The sequence below is a fragment of the Triturus cristatus genome, chromosome 8 (genome assembly GCF_964204655.1).
Source record: "Triturus cristatus chromosome 8, aTriCri1.1, whole genome shotgun sequence".
Taxonomy (NCBI): Eukaryota; Metazoa; Chordata; class Amphibia; order Caudata; family Salamandridae; genus Triturus; species Triturus cristatus.
Window position 1 is genome coordinate 1,407,392,091 of NC_140591.1, and position 20,384 is coordinate 1,407,412,474.

Genomic DNA, 20,384 nt, shown 5'->3' on the forward strand with positions numbered 1-20,384 from the left:
AGATTGACTGGAATATGTTAGCCGCATGTAAACAGAAAGTTGACGAGTCAGTTGCAGATTTCTTCACGCGCTTTGAGGAAACGTTTCATGATTTCAGTGGCCAGTCGCTTACTGACGACACTGGCCGCCACCTTTTCGCGGACAAATATGTAGCTAATCTGCTACCGGCAGTTGCGGCCCGTTTAAAAGCGAGCGAGAGTTCCTGGTCCTCCGCGACGCCGACGGCCCTTCTGACTATCGCTCAGTATTATGAGCGTCAGGAGCATGAGGCGAAGGGCCAGGAGGAAAAGAAATCGAAAGATCTTAAGACTAAGGTAATGTTGGCACAAGTTTATGGCCCGCCCCGACGGGGTAATAATAGAGGAAGGGGAGGATCTTATGGTCCCCCTTCGGGCCGATCTGATTTGAATAGGAACCAGTGCGCGTATTGTAAGCAATTGGGCCATTGGACCAGGGATTGCCCAGTGTTGCGTGCCTCGCGTCAGGGGCATACTCCGGGTGGCCCGAGAGGTAGAGGGGGTTCCTCGAACTTTAGAGGGAATTCTACCGATCATGTTCGTTTCGATACTGCTGGGCAGCACCGAGATAGCTCAAATGTTTTCGATCGCCAGCATCAGTATCACGTATCGGAGATTGATCGGTCGGGATATCATGATTCGCAGCATGCATAGGAATGCGTTGGATGGGGGTCTGAATCAGTTGAGGTGCCGGTCGATCAGACGGGTCCTTATGTATCGGCTGAGGTTTTAGGTTCTACTGATCAGTTCCTAGTAGATACAGGAGCGACACGTAGTGCATTGTCTAGGTACTTGGTTCCGGGGGCTCCCCCATCCGGCTCAGTGGTTACATCGGTAGGGTTTGACGGTACACTCTCCCGAAGCCCTCTTTCACAGCCCCTTACATTTAAGGTTGATTCTTTTTCTGCGCCCTGTCCGTTTCTGCTTGCTCCGTATACACCGGATAACATTATGGGCCTTGATATGTTAAAGCACTTTAGGGCTACGATCCGCTGCTCCCCTGAGGGTGTGAGGGTGATCTTAAATGACAATTAACCCCGGTCTGAGCGGATGTGTACGATATCAGAGGATGCGTTGTTGGCCACCCTCCCTCGAGCTTTATGGGCGACTTCGGACACAGATGTGGGACAAATGGTGATTCCTCCGGTCCACATTAGTGTCCAGGAGGGGGCGGTGTTACCGCGCCTCCCGCAGTATCGTATTTCCCAGGAGGGCGAGGAGGCTCTCATACAGATTGTGCAAGATTTGATCGCAGTGGGAGTAGTGGAAGAAGTTCCCTATAATATCTGTAACAGTCCGATTCTCCCTATTCTGAAAAAGGACACGGATGCAAAGGTCTATCGGTTCATAATTGATTTGAGGGAGGTAAACAAGATCGTGATACCTCAGTACCCGGTGGTTTCCGATATCACGACGTTGCTTACCTTGGTCCCGCCTACGGCAACCATGTTCTCAGTGATTGATTTGAAAAATGCCTTCTTTTCTATTCCCATTCACCCCGATAGCCGATTTCTTTTTGGGTTCACATTAAACAATAGATCTTATCGTTTTTGTAGAATTCCCCAGGGCTACACAGAAAGCCCTAGTATTTACAGTCAGGCTTTGAAACGACAGTTGGATTCCTTTGTTTTACTCGAGGGGGTCGCCCTCATTCAATATGTCGATGACATCTTGTTGGCGGCTGACACCCTGGAGCTTTGTGAGAAAAGCACGCTATCCTTACTTTCCTTTTTAGCCTCCCACAATCATAAGGTATCTCGGAAGAAATTGCAATTCTGTAGACCAAAGGTGACTTATTTGGGTCACCTTTTGTCTAAGGAGGGACGTGCACTCACACCGGATCGTATCCAAGTAATTTTGGATACACCGAGACCATCCACACAGAAGGATGTCCGTGCATTTTTGGGTCTTGTTTCTTTTTGTAGACAGTGGATATTGGGGTTTTCGCACATAGCTAAGCCATTGTTAGCCCTTTTGACAAAGGATACACCTATCCCAATCCCTTGGTCAGATGAGTGTGATGCTGCTTTTCAGCAACTGCGACAGGCCCTTTGTTCAGCACCAGTGTTAGGGACCCCTGATTATGCAAAACCCTTTTCGTTGTATGTGCATGAGAAAGATGGATGTGCATTGTCAGTTTTAGTGCAGATGCACGGCGACAAGCAGCGCCCTTGTGCATATTTTTCGGCTGTACTTGATCCTGTCGCCCGAGCATTACCAGGGTGTTTTCGCTCGGTTGCGGCGACAGCTGTGTCAATACGCCAAAGTGAGGGAATTGTGTTATCTCACAAGCTGTTGGTATTAGTCCCCCATGCTGTTGATGCCCTGCTTAATCAAACAAAGACGCAGCATTTGACCAGTGCCCGTTTGACGGGATATGAGTTGACACTTTTGGCTCCTCATATTACGTTGAAAAGGTGCGTAACACTAAACCCGGCAACATTGTTGCCATACCCCGAAACTCAGCCTGAGGCGCGGAAAGCGCATGATTGTATTCTTGTGACTGAGGAACAAACAAAGGGTCGTATTGATCTCCAGGATACGCCCTTTCCAGATGTAGATGGAGAACTGTGGGTGGATGGATCCTGTCTGAAGCTACCAGATGGTACGACTTCAGCAGCGTATGCAATTACCACATTACAAACAATAGTGGAGACAGCACGCATACCGCAGAAATCAGCTCAAGCAGCGGAACTGATAGCATTAACACGAGCATGTGAGCTCAGTACAGGATTATGTGTGAATGTTTACACAGATAGCCGCTATGCCTTCGGAGTAGCGCACGACTTCGGCCTACTCTGGAAGGAGAGAGGGTTTCTAACGTCACATGGGGTGCAGATAATGCATGGAGAGTTAGTTCACAATCTTTTAACCGCATTGACATACCCAAAGAAAATTGCCATTGTTAAGTGTAGCGCCCATAGGAAAGTAGTTGACAAAGTTGGGGAAGGGAATGCGTTAGCAGACCGAGTAGCGCGGGAGACTGCGATGCAGCCCGGTGCTACTGCCATGTATGTAGTAAAGTCACAGGTGGAAAGATGGCGTGATGCGAAGGAGGAAGTGCGAGAAATGCAAAGGACCGCTTCTGATAAAGAGCGGGAACAATGGGCTAGCGAGGGAGAGTTGGATGATGAGGGTTGTTGGAGAAATAAGCAGATGGATAGATGGAAGTTACCCACGGCTTTCGTACAACCTATGGTTCAGATAGCACATGGGCTAGCACATGTTGGAGCCTCCGCAATTGTGAAATTGCTTACTCAAGTTTGGGAGCATCCAGAGATTGCTAGCACGGCAAAGAGGGTGGTGCAGACTTGTATGATCTGTCTGAAGTATAACCCAGGAAAGGGTACTCGAACTCCAGCAGGAGGATTTGCGACGCCCACTGCACCCTTTGAGGTTCTGCAGATGGATTACATCCAGCTTGAGCGCTGTAATAATCTGAAGTATGTTCTAGTAGTGGTCTGCGCTTTCAGCAAATGGGTTGAAGCGTACCCTACGAAAGACAATACTGCAATGACTACTGCGAAGCTGCTGCTGAAGGAGTTTTTCCCCCGATATGGCGTTTGTAGACTTCTGTGGAGTGATAATGGCCCTCACTTTGTAGCGGATGTTATAAAGTATGTCTTGAAGGGTCTAGGCATCACTCAGAAGTTCCACGCCGTGTTTCACCCTCAGTCTGCAGGCCTAGTCGAGAAGTATAATGGTACACTGAAGCTTAAGATAGCCAAAATCCAAGCTTCAACGTCTTTGACTTGGCCAGACGCCCTGCCACTGGCGTTATTGTCAATTAGATCAGTACCGCACTCTCGAACTGGCCTTACGCCGTATGAAGTGGTATTCGGACACCCAATGAATATTTGGGGTCCACCAAGGCCTAAGGCTGTGTATGATGTACCTTGTGTAATGATGAGCGATTATCTGGCACAGTTAACGGATAACTTGGTTTCTATTCATCAACAGGTCCGAGAGGCGCTCCCTGATCGGTCTACCGGTGAAGGACATGGTCTCCGGCCTGGTGACCATGTGATGGTGAAAGTCTTTGACAGAACGAACAGCTTGGAACCGAGATGGGTGGGCCCTGAGCAAGTCCTCCTTGCAACGAGGACGGCTGTGCGAGTCTCGAACAGGAAGAATTGGATCCATTCCTTGCATTGTCGAAAGGTACCGCCCGGATTGGTGGAGTCTGCCGTGCTGACCGATCAACGAGAAATCCTGGCAGCAGAGACAGGCCGTGCTGCAGAGCCAAGTGACACTGAGGAGCTCTTTCCGGACCACGCGACTTCTGGAGGAAGGCGATATCATCTTCGACCACGGAAGTGAGTTTTCCAGTACCGGGACACACTGTCAGAACGGCCCTTGGGTTAGTGAAACGGAGAGCCGATGAGGCAAGGGGGGGGGATCAGCCCTGCATTAGTGTAGCGACACCCGTCTTGGCCCGCTGGTGAAGAAATCAACCGCTGCCCAAGGGGAAGAGTTCTGACAGACTTTTTAGTTTCAGGAAGATATCAGGGTATTGTTTCCTTTGACATGGAGAAGAAGAAAATCCTTTGCGCGTTGGGGTTCATGCTAACAGTAGCTATTGTTGGGATAACAACATGGTTTGTAGAGGAGGTAACTCCTGCTCGGAAAACACTTGTGTTGACGACTCCGGTGCCTGCGGAGCACTACTTCTATACATTGCCGTATCAAGAGTTGAAGCATCGACAGTCTTATTTGAATAACACTTTCATTCAGATGCTGCATCATACCCACGTTGCTACAAACGCTACGAACTGTTGGATATGTGGGATGATGCCGGCCCATCAGAAGAAAGGAGGTACGCCATTCATACCACTTCCTTTCTCTCATAATGGCTCTTGTAGAGCATGGTACACCTTACTGTTTGCCACTCGGAAACCGACAGTGGGACGATTGCTTTTTAGACTTAAAAAGAATGCCATCAAGACAAGAATGGGTATCCACAAGCGAATGGGACAATTTGGGAGTGGGAAGAGTACCGACCAGACAATGAATCCATTCCCTATATCTTCACGAACACCAGAGACACTGTGGGGAAGGACAAATTCGTGATCCAAGTGGCACAGGCTCAAGCGGACCTGTGTGTCCAGAGTGTGGGTTTTATCCCTGTTGGTGTTAGTGATTGCCTAACTGTCTTGAACATTGATGGATTGAATAACAGTACCTTCCTAGCGTCCCATAATACCTACTTTGTGTGTGGAAATAAAGGTTATTACCGTTTGCCGGCTGGGTGGTCTGGGGTATGCTATGTATCATTCCTATTACCTCCTGTATTCCTAGCACCAGCATCTTACCATAAGGACTTGAAATTGTTGAATAATGTGACTGTAAACAGGTATAAACGTACTTTATCGATTGATGATGTGGATCAAACTGATACCAGCTTGCAGCAGTATATTGATTTTAACTTAGGACTGTTTTTCTTTGTTGGAGCCGCTTTGAATAGTAGGAAGATCCGAAGATTAACAAGAGTGGTAGAAGCTGTGACAAATCAGACTGCTGCTGCTCTTGGGAATCTTACGGAAGAGTTACAAATAACTAGGATTGTTGCATTGCAGAATCGTATGGTATTAGATGTAATGCTAGCTGATCGAGGTGGAGCCTGTAAAATTATTGGAAGTAGTTGCTGTGTGTTCATCCCTGATCATACGCCATCCGTTTATAACGCCATTAACAAGTTGCATAAAATAGCAGCTGAAATCCACACAGAAAACGGCACTTGGTCCTTTTCTGGATGGTTTTGGGCATTGGTTACTGCCTGGGGATGGAAGGTCTTAACTGGTCTCTGTATTATTATAGCAATTTTGTTCTTTTTCTGTATGTGTGTTCAATGTGGACCATTGTTCTGTTCTGTATGCATTTCATTCTGCATTCCGGATAAGAAAGCTATTGCCGATGTTGCTCATCAGAAGCGTCTAGCTAAAGAGGTTAAAGGAATGATGATAATTGACATATATGATGATTTTTGGAAACCGGATGTCTTCAGTAAATGCTGAAAGGGTCGTCTGTTGTAAATTAGAACAGCAATGTGATTAAGCATTTACTGACGACATTAATGCTTTCCCTTTAGATCATGTTTTCTCCGTTATGTTGACCGAAGTTTGGACTCCATTTTGTATTGTCATGCTGCCACGTGTTCGCCACGAGGAGAGTCCGACCTTTGTGTTAGTTGCTCTTGTAATCTGCCTAGTAACAGTTTATAAATAGCTCTCTCTTGTCCATTTGGCGCATGCCCAGACTTGACCACATCTGTTATAATTAGCCTTGCTTGACCATGTGTTTCGCGGGCTCAAGGAGTGTGTTGGCTCCGCCCATGTATTGATTCAGTATCGAGAATGACCATAAATGGTAATGTTCTTCGGCCTCATGTTGTATCCACCCACTTATGAGCCCCTCTGGTGTGTATAAAAGGGGACTGTGTACGCAAGTTCTTTGTGCTACTCTATGCAATACTAAAGGGTATTGTGTGGATTGTAGGACCACCCTTAAGGGTTAATAAACCTTGTTTTTGTACTTTGCAGTTTCCGTGCCAACTTCCTTATAGATTCCGTTACAGGAGAGCGAACCCTTGTGCCTTGCGGGCCTAGCTGGGGCCTGTATTCATCATGGTCACTATATTTTCCTGATTCAATACATTTGCATCTGTGCAGGTCAGACAAATACCACAGCAGCCAAGCATATTGTACACAATGCCCCTGCCCAAATATGTGTGTGGGCCAGTACATGAGGTCATCCTGCAGCCACTCAGTTTCAAGTCCTGATCATCAGAGATTCAAGTGAGAAGGGCTTAACATTTCTCCCATGTTTCATCCTTCAGGAAAGCAGAGGCTGCTCTGAACTGAAGGCAGTGTAGACTTCATCTTTTCTAAACTTCAATTGAATTATTATGCTCCAGCATTCAAAGCATAAAGCTAGCATGCCATTTCTATGTGTCTCTAAATTGATCTTTAATCAGTTCCCACAATTCACACTCTCACTCTTTTGCAAACTTCGGGGTGCATTTCCAGTCCTAAGGAGTACCTTATGTAAAAAAAAAAAATCAATCAGAGTTTCTGAAAAGCAATATCGGACAGTGCACAAAGATTCTTCAACAAAAAAGTACACATCCCCAATCCTAAGCTTGATCCTTTATAAACAAGCCAGTCCTCATTGTCGACAAAGGATTGGCTTCAACTGGTACCACTAAGAGGATATCCTACAGAGAAAGGAGAGTTGAATAGGTCGATGGACAGTAGTAGACCCACTGAAAAACACCTGACAGGAAGCTCCTATCAACAATTTGCTCGCTTTGTATACAACTCCCTTGAAGTCTTTAACTGAGATCACAGAATTTCTCAATAGCCTAAAAATTATAACTACCTGATCAACTGGCAGTTAAAGTGTTATAACTGCCTCTCATACTGCTACAATTAAAAGATATAGCTCAAATCCATTTAAAAACGTAGGAGCTTACTTACAAGCCCCTTGTGCCACCAGTGCATCACTTTTTAAGACCCTTAGGTGGTGCAGAGTGCAGACCCATATCTACGAGGTCAGACAAAGTCACTTTGTGTGGCTTTTCATGGCCTTGTAGATATGATGTAAGGCAGTGCAGTGTAAGTCGCTGCATTACCTTTCACTGCGTTAGGGAGGCATTCCATGGGTGTTGCGGTGGGTGTTCCCACACAAAATCCATAGGTTTGTATGCATCCTCAAATTTACAGGGATCTGTAAACCTGGGTTTGTGCAAAAACTGTACGCCTCCCTAGGTCAGGCGTAACAAGGAGAAATATGTTTATTTCACCTTGTGTTTTTCCTCTTTCTATGTGTGCTGAATAGTGCAGCATACATAGAAAGAAGAAAATGCCTCCATGGATTGTTTTTGTGCAGGAAGGTGTACCTTCCTGCACAAAAACAATCCTGCCAACAACACATGCATCCTTGCACCATGGTGCAAGGGTGTCGCATTGGTGCTAGGCACCATATTGTGTCCCAGCTGAAAGGAGAGGAATGCACTGTAACTCGTAAAAACGATGCATTCTTCCCCTTAGATTTGGCCTGGGGCAGCGCTGCAAAATTACTTGCAGGCCACCCCATGCTAAATCATTGTAACTGAGGCCCTAACCCTTTAAGGGCCAAATTTCACATACATTGTGAATTTTAATTTAGAAGCTGCAAATAGAACTAAAATGTTAATTTAATGTTGAATTGCATACTTTATTTAGACGATGCTGCAGTCAGACTTTCTTCTTTTTGCCGGCTACTGTAGACCATGGAAGACCTGCTAACTGTATGTATTTATCAAGAGACTTGTTATCCATAGAGAAGTGACTGCACTGGTCATTGACAGCCCTGATGTTAGATTTGTGGACTTACACAAGGTTAGGCCTGTACCATAGTAGCAGAAGTTGCACTGCAGGTGAAGACAAAAAAATATACAAGGCATATGGAAGCATAGGCCTGATTAGCAGTCCTTGGCCTCAGATCGCAACAAAGATCTAAACTCCGAGATTCAAATAAGAGAAGAAAAACCTGGGGAAACACTCTATCACCAGCATAAACATTGGCAAATTAATTGCCAAATTCCATTGCCTATTGTATTAATAAGGAAACAAAACCTGGATACTTCATCTGCAGAACAACTCAACTCCACCCTCAACGGCAACCTCCCCTCGTTGCCACCGACGCCAACCTCGCAGCAAAGGAATTTCACACTTGGATCGCCAACTGCGCAGACAAGTTCGTCCCGCTGCCCAACCCCGTCAAGAACTGCCCCAGGAAAGCCGCCTGGTTCACTACCGAACTCCAAGTAGCTAGAAGCACCTGCAGACGCCTGTAGAAGAACTGGAGAACCAGCAAGACACCCGAAAACTACACCACCTACAAGGATGCAATGACGGATTACCACCAACGCATCTGAACCACCAAAACAACCTTCATCCACAACAGAATCCTCGCCAACTCCAACAACTCCAAGGAACTTTTCAGCGTCATACAGGAATTCACCAAGCAGCGGACATCACCCCCTCCCAGGACCTCTACGACAAACTTGGCTCCTACTTCCACCTGAAGATAAAGAAGCTCTATGACAACTTCAACAACCACACACCCGTCCCTGCAGTCAGCCCACCCTGCGGCATCACCAGCCAGACCCCCATCTCTGTCTGGACACCGATCACGACCGGGGAGATCGCCGCAACAATACTCGGCATCCACTCCGGGGGCCCCCACAGACCCATGCCCACCCCACATATACCACAGAGCCGCCACCACCCTCGCACCCATATTACAACGCACCATCAACACCACCTTCGAGACCAGCTCCTTCCCCGACAACTGGAAACGCGCAGAAGTAAGGCCCCCTGTTCAAGAAGCCCTCAGCAGACCCGACGGACCTCAAGAACTACCGGGCCATCTCGCTACTCCCTTTTGCAGCAAAAGTAGCCGAGAAGACCGTCAACGCAGAGCTGACAAGGTTCATCAAAGACAATGCCATCCTCGACCCTTCCAAATCCGGATTCCTAAGCAACCACAGCACCAAGACTGCCCTACTTGCTGCCACCTACGACATCCGCACCCTCCTCGACCAAAGCCACACCGCAGCCCTGATTCTACAAAACCTGTCGGCAGCCTTCTACACCGTATCCCACCGCACACTAACAGCAAGACAACCTGATGCCGGCATACAAGGCACCACCCTCAACTGAATCAGATCTTTTCTCACTGGCAGGAGCCAAAGGATCAGACTGCCACCCATCCTCCCCGAACCCACAGAAATCAACTGCGGAGTCCCACCGGAATCATCACTCAGCCCAACCGTCTTCAACATCTACATGGCTCCCCTTGCCGCCATCGTCCGACAGCACAGCCTCAGCCTAATTTCCTATGCTGACGACACCCAGCTCATCCTCTCCCTCACCAATGACCCCACCACCACCAGACTCCACTTCCAGGAAGGAATGCAAGATGTCGCAGCCTGTATGAGCAACAGCTGACTTAAACTCAACTCGGAGAAGACAGTAGTCCTCATCCTCCGAACCACCCCTTCAGCATGGAACAAAACCTGGTGGCTCACCGCCCTCAGCACCCCCTGACCTCCACAGACCATGCCAAGAACCTCGACATAGTACTCGACTCCTCCCTCTCCATGAATCGACAGGTCAATACCATCACCTAGAGGTGCTTCAATACCCTCAGCATCCTCCGTAAGACTTTCAAATAGATCCCACCGAGGCAAGAAAGACAGTCACCCACGCACTCATTACCAGCAGACTGGACTATGTAAACGCCCTCCACGTCGGCATCAACAAGTCTCTACTACGCAAGCTCCAGACAATTCAGAACACCGCCGCCAGACTCGTCCTCGGGGTCCCTCAACACGAACACATCAGCCAACACCTACTCAAGCTCCACTGGCTCCCGTTGAGAAAAGAGTCACCTTCAAGATACTCACCTAGGCTTACAAGTGCCTACACCACACAGGACCACAATACCTCAACAACAGAATCACCCTCCACATACCCAAACAAAACCTCCGCTCCACTAACCTCCTCCTCGCCCAAACCTTGCGCATCCGCAGAGCCAGAGCAGGGGGAAGATCCTTCTCCTACATCATGGCCAAGACCGGGAACAGGCTCCCCACCGACATCAGACGTGCCCCCTCCCTGAACACCTTCAGGAAGGCTCTGAAGACCTGGCTCTTTGACTGAAACGGACCTGCTGACATCTTCCCTTGAGACCCTCACGGGTGAGTAGTGCACTTATAATCCCCGTAATTGATTGATTGATTGAGAAGGATGACCATAAAGAAATAAGTCTCCCCTTTAGCACAAAGGAGTCACCCTTAATTTCTTCACCAACCACTAAAGGTAACCAAATGGAGGTCTTCTTCACTCACCCCAAAAATACAAATGTATGGCGAATACCTGGATCCTCAACAAATGCATGCTTTAAAGTAAATATTAGCTCATTGGCTGTTACAGACGTGTTTTTATCATTGCCTCCGGTGGGACCAAAGTATTCAACAAACTCGATACAATTTGAGGAATGAAACAAAGCGTCTGTTTAGTCTCCCAAATTAAATGCACAGTTTTGAGGTATATTGCTTTAAAATACCTGATCATTTTACTTTCCTTGAAGTCACCTCCCTTTTCCTTTCAGATGAAGGGCTACCTGGACAATGACAGCTCCAGAAGGGAAGGCCCCGTCTCGGTCTGAATGGGATCTGTTTCCCGCCAAGCACAGCTGAATGTCCGCTCTCCCTTTCAGACAGATGGCCCCTCCCTGATTTTGCCAGCAATATGCACCATTTCGTATCCACCTGGTGGCATGCATACCTTCATTAACAGGCCTGTCCGCCTTACCTGTTTGACTCCTTCTGGTGTCCGACTTCGGGGCGGGGTCGACAAGACGAGCTGCGCTTCCGTGCTGATGACGCTCTTTGAAGAAGAGAGAATTAAAAATAAGTGCCATGCTCTGTTTTGTTTACCGAATATGTGCTGCCAAAAAAATAATCTTAATGTAACTGCCGAGCATATAAAACATTTCCTTTAAATATTAAGCGGTTTAATTGCTTAACAATGCGCGCCGGATAATTCGGAATACATTTAGGGAGCTTTAGCGTCCTTGGGCTGCGATCTTGGCTGTGCTTCAGAAAGGTCCATTTGCACTTTGTGAGTCTTCCGAGACCGTGTTTCTCGCTCTAGAAATGTGCCAGTGTTGTTAGAGGCCCCATGTTACCAAGCTTGAAAAAAAAATGTAAATGCATGCACGCTTTGCTGCTTATGATGAGAACCATTTACACGACACCTGTCCAAATCTGACTTCAAAATCCATTGCAGGCGAGGCCCGTCCACGTTTAATTGGTCCTGCCTCGGGTAAAACACCTGTACTGTAGTTTCTAACATCACCCAGTCATGTCGCAAAACCTCACCCTGCTGCACATTTACAATAAAACATTGACTTCTTTGTGCTAAAATTGTATGTCCGTGGTCGTTAGTTAGGTGCAAGCATGGGGCAGCAGCTGCTGTCCTTCTACCCTGGTTTGCAGTTGCGTCACTAGGGGGCATGGTGGGGGGGCCAGAGCCCCATCTGTAACTCTGCTGCCCCCACCCCATGCCCTATCACCGGGCGAATGCTGCAGCCAGTAAAAGCAGACACTGGCTTCCCATCCTGGAAGAACGATTTTGTTTCTGTTTGCATTTCAAGTGTTACTTACTCTTGAATCCCATAAGAGTATTAGATTTTTTCCATGAGGCGTTTCTGTAGTGAGTTTTAATGCTGCATATTACTCATGTGCAGTGTTTACTGTAAAGAGTCCGCTGTATGTATCTGTTTGAGTTCGACTTGTGGGTTTTTATATAGGGCTGTTATTGAGAGATGTGGAGTTCAGGCCAAAGGCAGTGTGATTTTTTTTTTACAGTGCAAGTCAGTATAAGGGGATTCAGAATAAATGAACATCCAATCCTTGGCCTCTCTGTGGAGCGCACACAGCAATGGTCAGAGTGTGCCAATAGTAAATGTGGTTCTATGAAAAGGCAGTGCTTACAGATGAGTGGATAAGTGATGAGTGGGTAGGGTGGGTTGGGAGATGCAAGGAGGTATTTGCAGATCAGAGTGCAAAGGGAGTGCTGAAGAGGACAGAGATCAGGTGTGGTGTAGCAGGTGGAGGATTTCAAAAGACATCTCGAGAAAAAGGTCGCCCTGTCTAACCTGGAGACTGCAGACGAACGTGATGCAAAGAGGAGAACTGGAATATCTGAGACACTCCGGAGACCACTCCCACCTCCACAGACCTCAACAATGTTCATTCTAGCGACGCGCCTGCTGGTTCGCCCTGTGGAACTGTCCTTGCTTCCCTTGGTCTCAGATGAAGGCAGTGACAGCTCAGAAACCAGAAAATGCTGTAAAATATTTGCTTACATTCTGTAATTCCTACTCTGTGAAAAACTTAATTCCAAATAGAGAGTGTTGAGGGCCAACACTCCCCTGACCCCTCACTCTCGAGTGAGGAAATAAGGGGAGGGGTTATGCAAAAAAAGGTAGAGTGAAAGGGAGATGGTGACAGAGAAACTAGGCAGTGCAGTCGACATGCAGAGAACGTGTCAGAGACAATAGCAGAGGAAATGCTGGAGTGAGTGATATTGTCAGAGAAAGAGAATGAAAGTGAAGTACTGACTGAGATGAAAGACAGAAGATAACGAGTGGCCGCGAGGATGGAAGACTGCCATAGAAATGGTCATTGAAAGACAGAGAGTGACAGGAAGATTGCCACGAGATGCCAAGGGGTAACCCAACATAAAGGCTTTTTTTTCTGATACCAAATTAATACTGTTCTTGTGAAAAAAAAAACTTGATTAGGAGACGGGGCTCAAACACTCCAGGAAAATGAAAAACATTGAATTTAGTGACACGAATTCTAAAGGTTCATGTTTCAGACAGTGGAACGATCCTACAGTTTACCAAGGCCCATCAATTCTGTCCCTCAGTGGCCTCTTGAAGCCCCTCTCGTTACCAGCCGCCGGGCTGGGAAGCTGAGTTCTACTAAACCGACGATTATTTCTTTATGGGCCTTTATAGTGAAAGACATACAGAAGGCAATGGTACAAATGAGGAAAACACAAACAGAGAGGTGTGAATGGAGTGAGTGGAAGAGAGAAGAAAGACCGATGGGCACATACGAAGGTGAAAGGAGGAAAGGATGAAAGAAGTAAGCTAGGAAGCAATTGTCGAAAAAATAAGATCGACTGTTGAAAGGAATAAAAGGATGAAAGGAAAGAAGGAAAGTAAGCTGAAAGGAAGTGTGAAAGGAAGGAAGGAAGAAAAGAAAGAACAGTGAAAGGATTAATGGGTAATAAGAACAATGGATAGAATGATGAAAGAATGGATGGATGGACAGTGTCACGGTCAACAGATAGATAAAGGGATGGAGGAAAGATGGGTGAAAGGTTGAAAGGATGGGTGGGTAGCTGGAAGACTGTCAAGTGTCAAGATGTATAAATAGATGAATGAAACAGTGAAGGGAATCTTCGAGTGAGCATCGGGCTTTTTACTTCACTCACTCCTTACCATTAGAAGTCTGGTTGGAAGTAGTTTATATCCTACATTTCTTGCTATACCCTTGCTGGATATGGACATCAGAACTACATATCAGGAGTCATACAGAACATGCACTCGCATGAGACCTGTTATAAATGTAAATAGCCTACATGTTTAGATCCCACACAGCAGGGCTGTCCCTCAGGTTAAACAGATCTTTAAAAAGAAAAGCCGCCTTGGAGGTTACGCAGACTTTAGAAAGCAGGTCTGTCCATTAGCTGGCACAGAGATTGCATAGGTTTGCAAGGTACAAGGGATTCTTCTCAGACTCAACAGAAAATAGAGAATTTAGAGGTTCGGGCCTCAGAATGCTGAGCTTTTCCACAAAACCCAGTCCCAAGTCAGCACATGGAGAAGTTTTAGCCTGTTGCATTTCATGCTAAACATAATATAGATCAACTGAATGAGTTGTCCAGTGCCAGAAAGGAGCTGTCTACGTCTCACTTGATGACCAGACCCTGAGAATCCTACTGGTCAAAAGAGGTTTGGTATCCAACGGTCGCTTGGTTTTTTGCCTGCGTTCATTTCAATTATGCAGCAAATGCAGCAGTTACACAGCATCCGATGTTAAACTTTTGTACGAAGTCTCACTCACCATGCCCCTCTTTTTCCCAGCTCTTCTTTTCTCTCCTATCTCTCAGCCTCACTCACTTTTTTTGTAATGTCTCTCACACTGACTCTGGTACTCTTGGCACTATGCTGTTAAAGTAGACTTCTTTCCAACCACAACCCCACCATCACCCCTTGAAACACAGTGAAAGAGGGCTAATGACAAAGAGGAAGAAAGTGAAGAGGGTATAGTCTCATGGGGTAATGAAAAGAGATGGAAGGGAGTTCTTCATCAGTGACTAGCAGGACTGGACAGACCTTCTGCCCATTCCAAAATGACCAGAACAATATAATGTTGTCAGGGTAGAGTCAACAAGGCAGGGAGCACATAACCACAGGTGTTAGCCAAGGGAGTATGATAAACTGCAGCTGCCTATGCTTCTGGTACTAACATTCTTGGTTCATCATTAGGTCCATTGGATTTGTATCAGGGCCACTCATACACAAAATACGTGTTCCTCTCTTCAAGAAGCTGGAGGGTTTTAGTCTTTGGTTTCACAGGTGTACCCACTTGAAAGATTATACTCCAGGCCAGAGATGCTTGTTGCTTGCACCAAATTAACAACACACCAACAACTTGATGTGGAACTCTTGTGAGTAAGAAGAGCCATAAATACATAAGGAATGAAAAAGTCCCCAGCTCCAATAAGAAATGAACAACTCCAGCCCACAGTGGGGAAATCTATAGCAGGTGGTCTGTAAACATATCAGACCGTGGGTGCTTGGGCTGACACTAGCCTGGAAAAATGACATTGGTTATTCCATGACAAAGGTAAAGACTATGGCAACTGTGCAGATTGGACTGCCTTTAATTGGAACTACAACATCACTTCGGCTTGGTCAGCTAACAAACGTACCAATCAATCAATCAGGGAATTGTAAGCGCGCTACTTACCCGTGAGGGTCTCAAGGTGCTGAGGGTGGGCGGGGTCCGCACATTTGTTTAGCTGAAGAGCCAGGTCTTAAGGGTCTTCCTGAAGGTGTTCAGAAAGGGGGTGCATCTGATGTCTGCCGGTAGCTTGTTCCAGGTCTTGGCTGCAATGTGAGAGAAGGATTTTCCACCTGCTCTGGCTATGTGGATGCGTGGGGTTTCGGCCAGTGGGAGGTTGGAAGATCGGAGGTTTCATTTGGGTACATAGAAGTTGATTCTGTGGTTGAGGTATTTGGGTCCGTTGTTGTGTCGGCATTTGTAGGTGTGAGTGAGGGTTTTGAAAGTGACTCTTTTCTCCACGGGGAGCCAGTGGAGACTTCGTAGGTGTTGACTGATGTGTTTGTGTCGGAGGATGCCGAGGACCAGTCTGGCAGTGGTGTTCTGTATTGTCTGGAGTTTGCGGTGTAGGGACTTGTTGATGCCGGCGTAGAGTGCGTTTCCGTAGTCCAGTCTGCTGGTGATGAGTGCGTGGGTGACTGTCTTCCTTGACTCAGGGGGGATCCACTTGAAGGTCTTGCGGAGGATGTGGAGGGTGTTGAAGCAGCTGGAGGTGACGGCGTTGACCTGTCATTTCATGGTGAGTGATGAGTCGTGTATGATGCCGAGGTTCTTGGCGTGGTCTGAGGTGGTAGGTGGGCTTCCGAGGGTGGTCGGCCACCAGGTGCTGTCCCATGCAGAAGGGGTGGTACCGAGGATGAGGACTTCTGTCTTCTCGTCGTTGAGCTTCAGGCAACTGTTGGTCATCCAGACTGCGAAGTCTTGCATTCCTTTCCGGAAGTTGAGTTTGGCAGTAGTGGGGTCTTTGATGAGGGAGAAGATGAGCTGGGTGTCGTTGGTGTAGGATACGATGTTGAGGCCATGTTGTCAGACGATGGCTGCGAGGGGGGCCATATAGATGTTGAAGAGGGTGGGGCTTAGGGATGAGCCCTGTGGGACTCTGCAGATGATTTTCGTGGGGTCGGAGAGGAAGGGTGGGAGTCTGAACCTTTGGCTTCTTCCGGTGAGGAATGATCGGATCCAGTCCAGGGCTGTTCCTTGTATGCCTGCGTCGTGTAGTCTGGCGACTAGTGTGTGGTGGGAGACGGTGTCGAAGGCCACTGATAGGTCGAGTAGGATGAGGGCTGCGGAGTGGCCTTGATCCAGGAGGGTGCAGATGTCATCTGTGGTGGCGAGTAGGGCGGTCTCTGTGCTGTGGTTGCTTCGGAATCCAGATTGGGACGGGTCGAGGACGGTGTTCTCTTCAATGAATCGTGTCAGTTTCTTGTTGACTGTTTTCTCTGCAACTTTGGCTGCGAAGGGGAGGAGCGATATGGGCCGATAGTTCTTGAGGTTGGTGGGGTCAGCTGTGGGCTTCTTGAGCTGAGGTCTGACTTCTGCGCGCTTCCAGTTGTCTGGGAAGGTGCCTCTTTTGAAGGTGGTGTTGATGGTGCGTTGTAGTTTGGGTGCGATGGCAGCCTCATCTCTGTGGTAGATGTGAGGGGGGAATGGGTCGGTGGGGGCCCCCGAGTGGATGCTTTTCAGGGTTGAGGCGGTGTCTTCGGCCATGATTGGTATCCAGTTGGAGATGGTGGGCTGGCTGGTGTTTCTGGGGGGTGGGGGGTCATCTGTGGCACCAGGTGGATGGTCGATGAAGTTGTCGTAGAGGTTTTTGATCTTTAGGTGGAAATAGGTTCCAAGCTTGTCACAGAGGTCTTGGGATGAGGTGATGTCTGTGGCTTCGCTGCGTGGGTTGGTGAATTCTTGAATGACACTGAAAAGTTCCTTGGAGTTGGTGGAGTTGGCCAGGATTTTGTTGTGGATGAAGTACCTCTAGGTGGCTCTGATCTGGTTGTGGTAGTCCGTCATGGCGTCCTTGTAGGTGGTGTGGTTTTTGGTTGTCTTGGTGTTTCTCCAGTTCTTCTCCAGCCATCTGCAGGTGCGTCTGGCTTCCTGGAGAGCGGTGGTGAACCAGGCAGCTTTCCTGGGCCGCTGTCTGTTGGAGTTGCGTAGCGGGGCGAGCTCATATGCGCAGTTGGATATCCAGGCGCAGAGTTCTCTGGCTGCGTCGTTTGCGTCGGGAGCCCAGGTGTGGTTGTCTCGGGTGTGGGTGGAGTTAAGTTGCTCGTCGGTAACCTTACTCCAGTTCATTCGTGGTGGGCGTGGGGCTGGTTTGGGTGCCTTGGGTTTGTTGATGGCGAAGTGTACGCAGTGGTGGTCGGTCCATGGTGGCTGTGTTGTGTGGCTGTATTGGATGCTGTTTCCTGCTGCGAAGATGGGGTCGAGGGTGTGTCCTGCTCTGTGGATCGGTGTGTTGACGAGTTGTTTAAGTCCGATGCTGGCGAGGTTGTGACGAAGGATAGTGGAGTTGGGGTCGCTGGGATTGTCGAGGTGGAAGTTCAGGTCTCCAATGAGTATGTAGTTTGTTGAGGCGATGGCATGGGGTGCAATGAAGTCGGTGATGGTGGTGGCGAAGGGTGTTCAGGGGCCGGGGGTCTGTAGATGAGGGTTCCTCGGAGTGTGGCTTTGTGGGTGGTCTGGATCTGGAAGTGCAGGTGTTCGGCGGAGGGGAAGGTTTTGCTGGAGGTGGTGAGGCGGAGGGTGCTCTTGTGGGCGATAGCGAGGCCCCCTCCTGGGTCGTTGGGGCGGTCTTTCCTCTGGATCTTGTATCCGTCTGGGATGGCGGTGCTGATGTCAGGGGCGGAGGATGCGTTGGTCCAGGTCTCTGTGAAGAAGGCGATGTCGGGCGAGAGAGAGTCGAGTAGGTTCCAGATTTCCATGGCTTGTTTGTGTACGGAGCGTACATTGAGGAGGATGCATTTTCGGGTGTCGCCAGTGCTGGCATTGGCGGTGTTGGAGGGTCGATGAGAGTCTGGTTGCAGTGGAGGCAGGAGAACTGGCCCTGGGTCATGTTCGGCGATGCCTGTTAGCATTCTCTAAGTCTTCCAGGGTTGAGTGCGATGAGGGTGGTGGTGTCATAGCGATGGGTAGTGGAAGGTCCAGGGTTCCTGACACTGGCCGCAGTCGGGTCGCGGATGGGCGCAGACGGGCTTGCCTTTGGTGAGTCTTACTAACCCATACATTCAGTAACACATGTTCAATCACTCACTTATACAGTCAGGCATGCACCTACTAAATAATCCATTCAGGGACTTGTAAATTCACTCTTTCTTCAATACACCTTGGCATAGATATATATGAAAAATATTTAAACTTTACAGAAACACACATTCACTGGATGATGTCATCAGTGATGTCATCAGTGATGTCATTTGAGATGTCATCAGTGATGTCATCAGTGATGTCACTGACCATGTCATGAGTGATGTAATATGTGACATCATCACCAGTGCATTGCGGGTGTGCGAGTTATAGTTAGCTCAACTAACAGCAGTAGGACTAGTCTGGTGTTTGTGGACTGTTGAAGCTCATGGGACTGCGAGGACCAGCAGCCCGGTTTCCAGCACAGCTGTGTCCTCTTCCCTGTGTCTCCGCCCTTTGCCTGCTGCTCAATACCGCTCGCAGCAGTAGGACTAGTCTGGTGTTTGTGGACTGTTGAAGCTCACGGGACTGCGAGGACCAGCTGCCCGGTTTCCAGCACAGCTGTGTCCTCTTCCCTGTGTCACTGCCCTTTGCCTGCTGCTTAATACTGCTCGCGGCCCCCGCTTCGCGGGAGCCGCTCACAGCAGTAGGACTAGTCTGGTGTTTGTGGATTGTTGAAGCTCACGGGACTGCGAGGACCAGCAGCCCGCTTTGCAGCACAGTTGTGTCCTCTTCCCTGTGTCTCCGCCCACTGCCTACGGGTATAATACCACCTCCTCCCCCGCTTCGCGGGACGCGCGGGTGCATGCGCCGGGCGAAGCCCGGGTCAAGGGCGGACCCGTTTTAGCCCGTTCTAGACCGAGGTAGACCAGACCGGGCCATTCCTCTTTTGTTTGCTGTAAGTACGTACTCTACATTCTGCAGAGCCTGAGAACCAAGCGAGCGAAAACTTCTCATTAGTATTACCATGGCTCGCAATTTGAGGAATAAAACTTCAGCTGCTAGAGGCCAATTAACAGGAACTTTGGATAATTTCATTACTAGGGCCAATTCAGTGATTGATCAGGGGATAACCCTTATGGAGAGACGAGTGTTGCAAGATCTTGTTATGGCCAAACGCTCTTCAATGGGTCATTTTGCCGCTGCGCGCACACCGGAGCACGACGGCTGCACTAATCTGACTCTTGCCCAGGCATTTGTTCAATCCCCCCTCTCTTCGCAAGACAATGAGATTACAGCATCAAACCTGAGCTCAAAAACAACGGAGCCCTCAACGGACAATGATGCCCCTACTCTGGCCAGCTCCTCGGAGAACCTAGGAATCCGGAATCCTAGGGAGAGACATACAGGTGCCAAGCCAAAATTTAAGAGGAAGCATATAGCCAAAAATTCATCTCGTACTAGGAAGTTGAAATTGGTCAAAGGGTCGGGCGTTAGCGTTGTAATACCACCCACTAATGGGTGCAATGTCCTCAGTGATCCGACTAGGCACGCCCTGTCAACACCAATCGTATCGAGCTCAGGGTCGAAGGAGGCAGATGTCGTTCAGCCCACTAGTGGAATATTAACGACAGAGGATCTTTTGTTTACAAAACTGGGCGCCCTATGGAGATCTACACTTGGACCACTAGAAGAGAGACTTGGCCGAATTGAGAATCAGCTTTCTCAACTAGAATTTGCCTTAAGTGGTATTCTGGCCGACATAAAGTCAACTG

At 48.3% G+C, this 20,384-nt stretch overlaps 1 protein-coding gene across 1 annotated transcript in view; it reads right to left on the minus strand.

Moving 5' to 3' along the window:
* The window catches only part of LOC146805830 (uncharacterized), a 497,986-nt gene that overhangs the window by 211,093 nt on the left and 266,509 nt on the right, over positions 1 to 20,384 (minus strand). Inside the window, exon 5 of the mRNA XM_085623825.1 lies at positions 11,378 to 11,452. Within this exon, the coding sequence (XP_085479951.1) occupies positions 11,378 to 11,452 (75 nt within the window). The remainder of the gene's footprint in view (positions 1 to 11,377; positions 11,453 to 20,384) is intronic.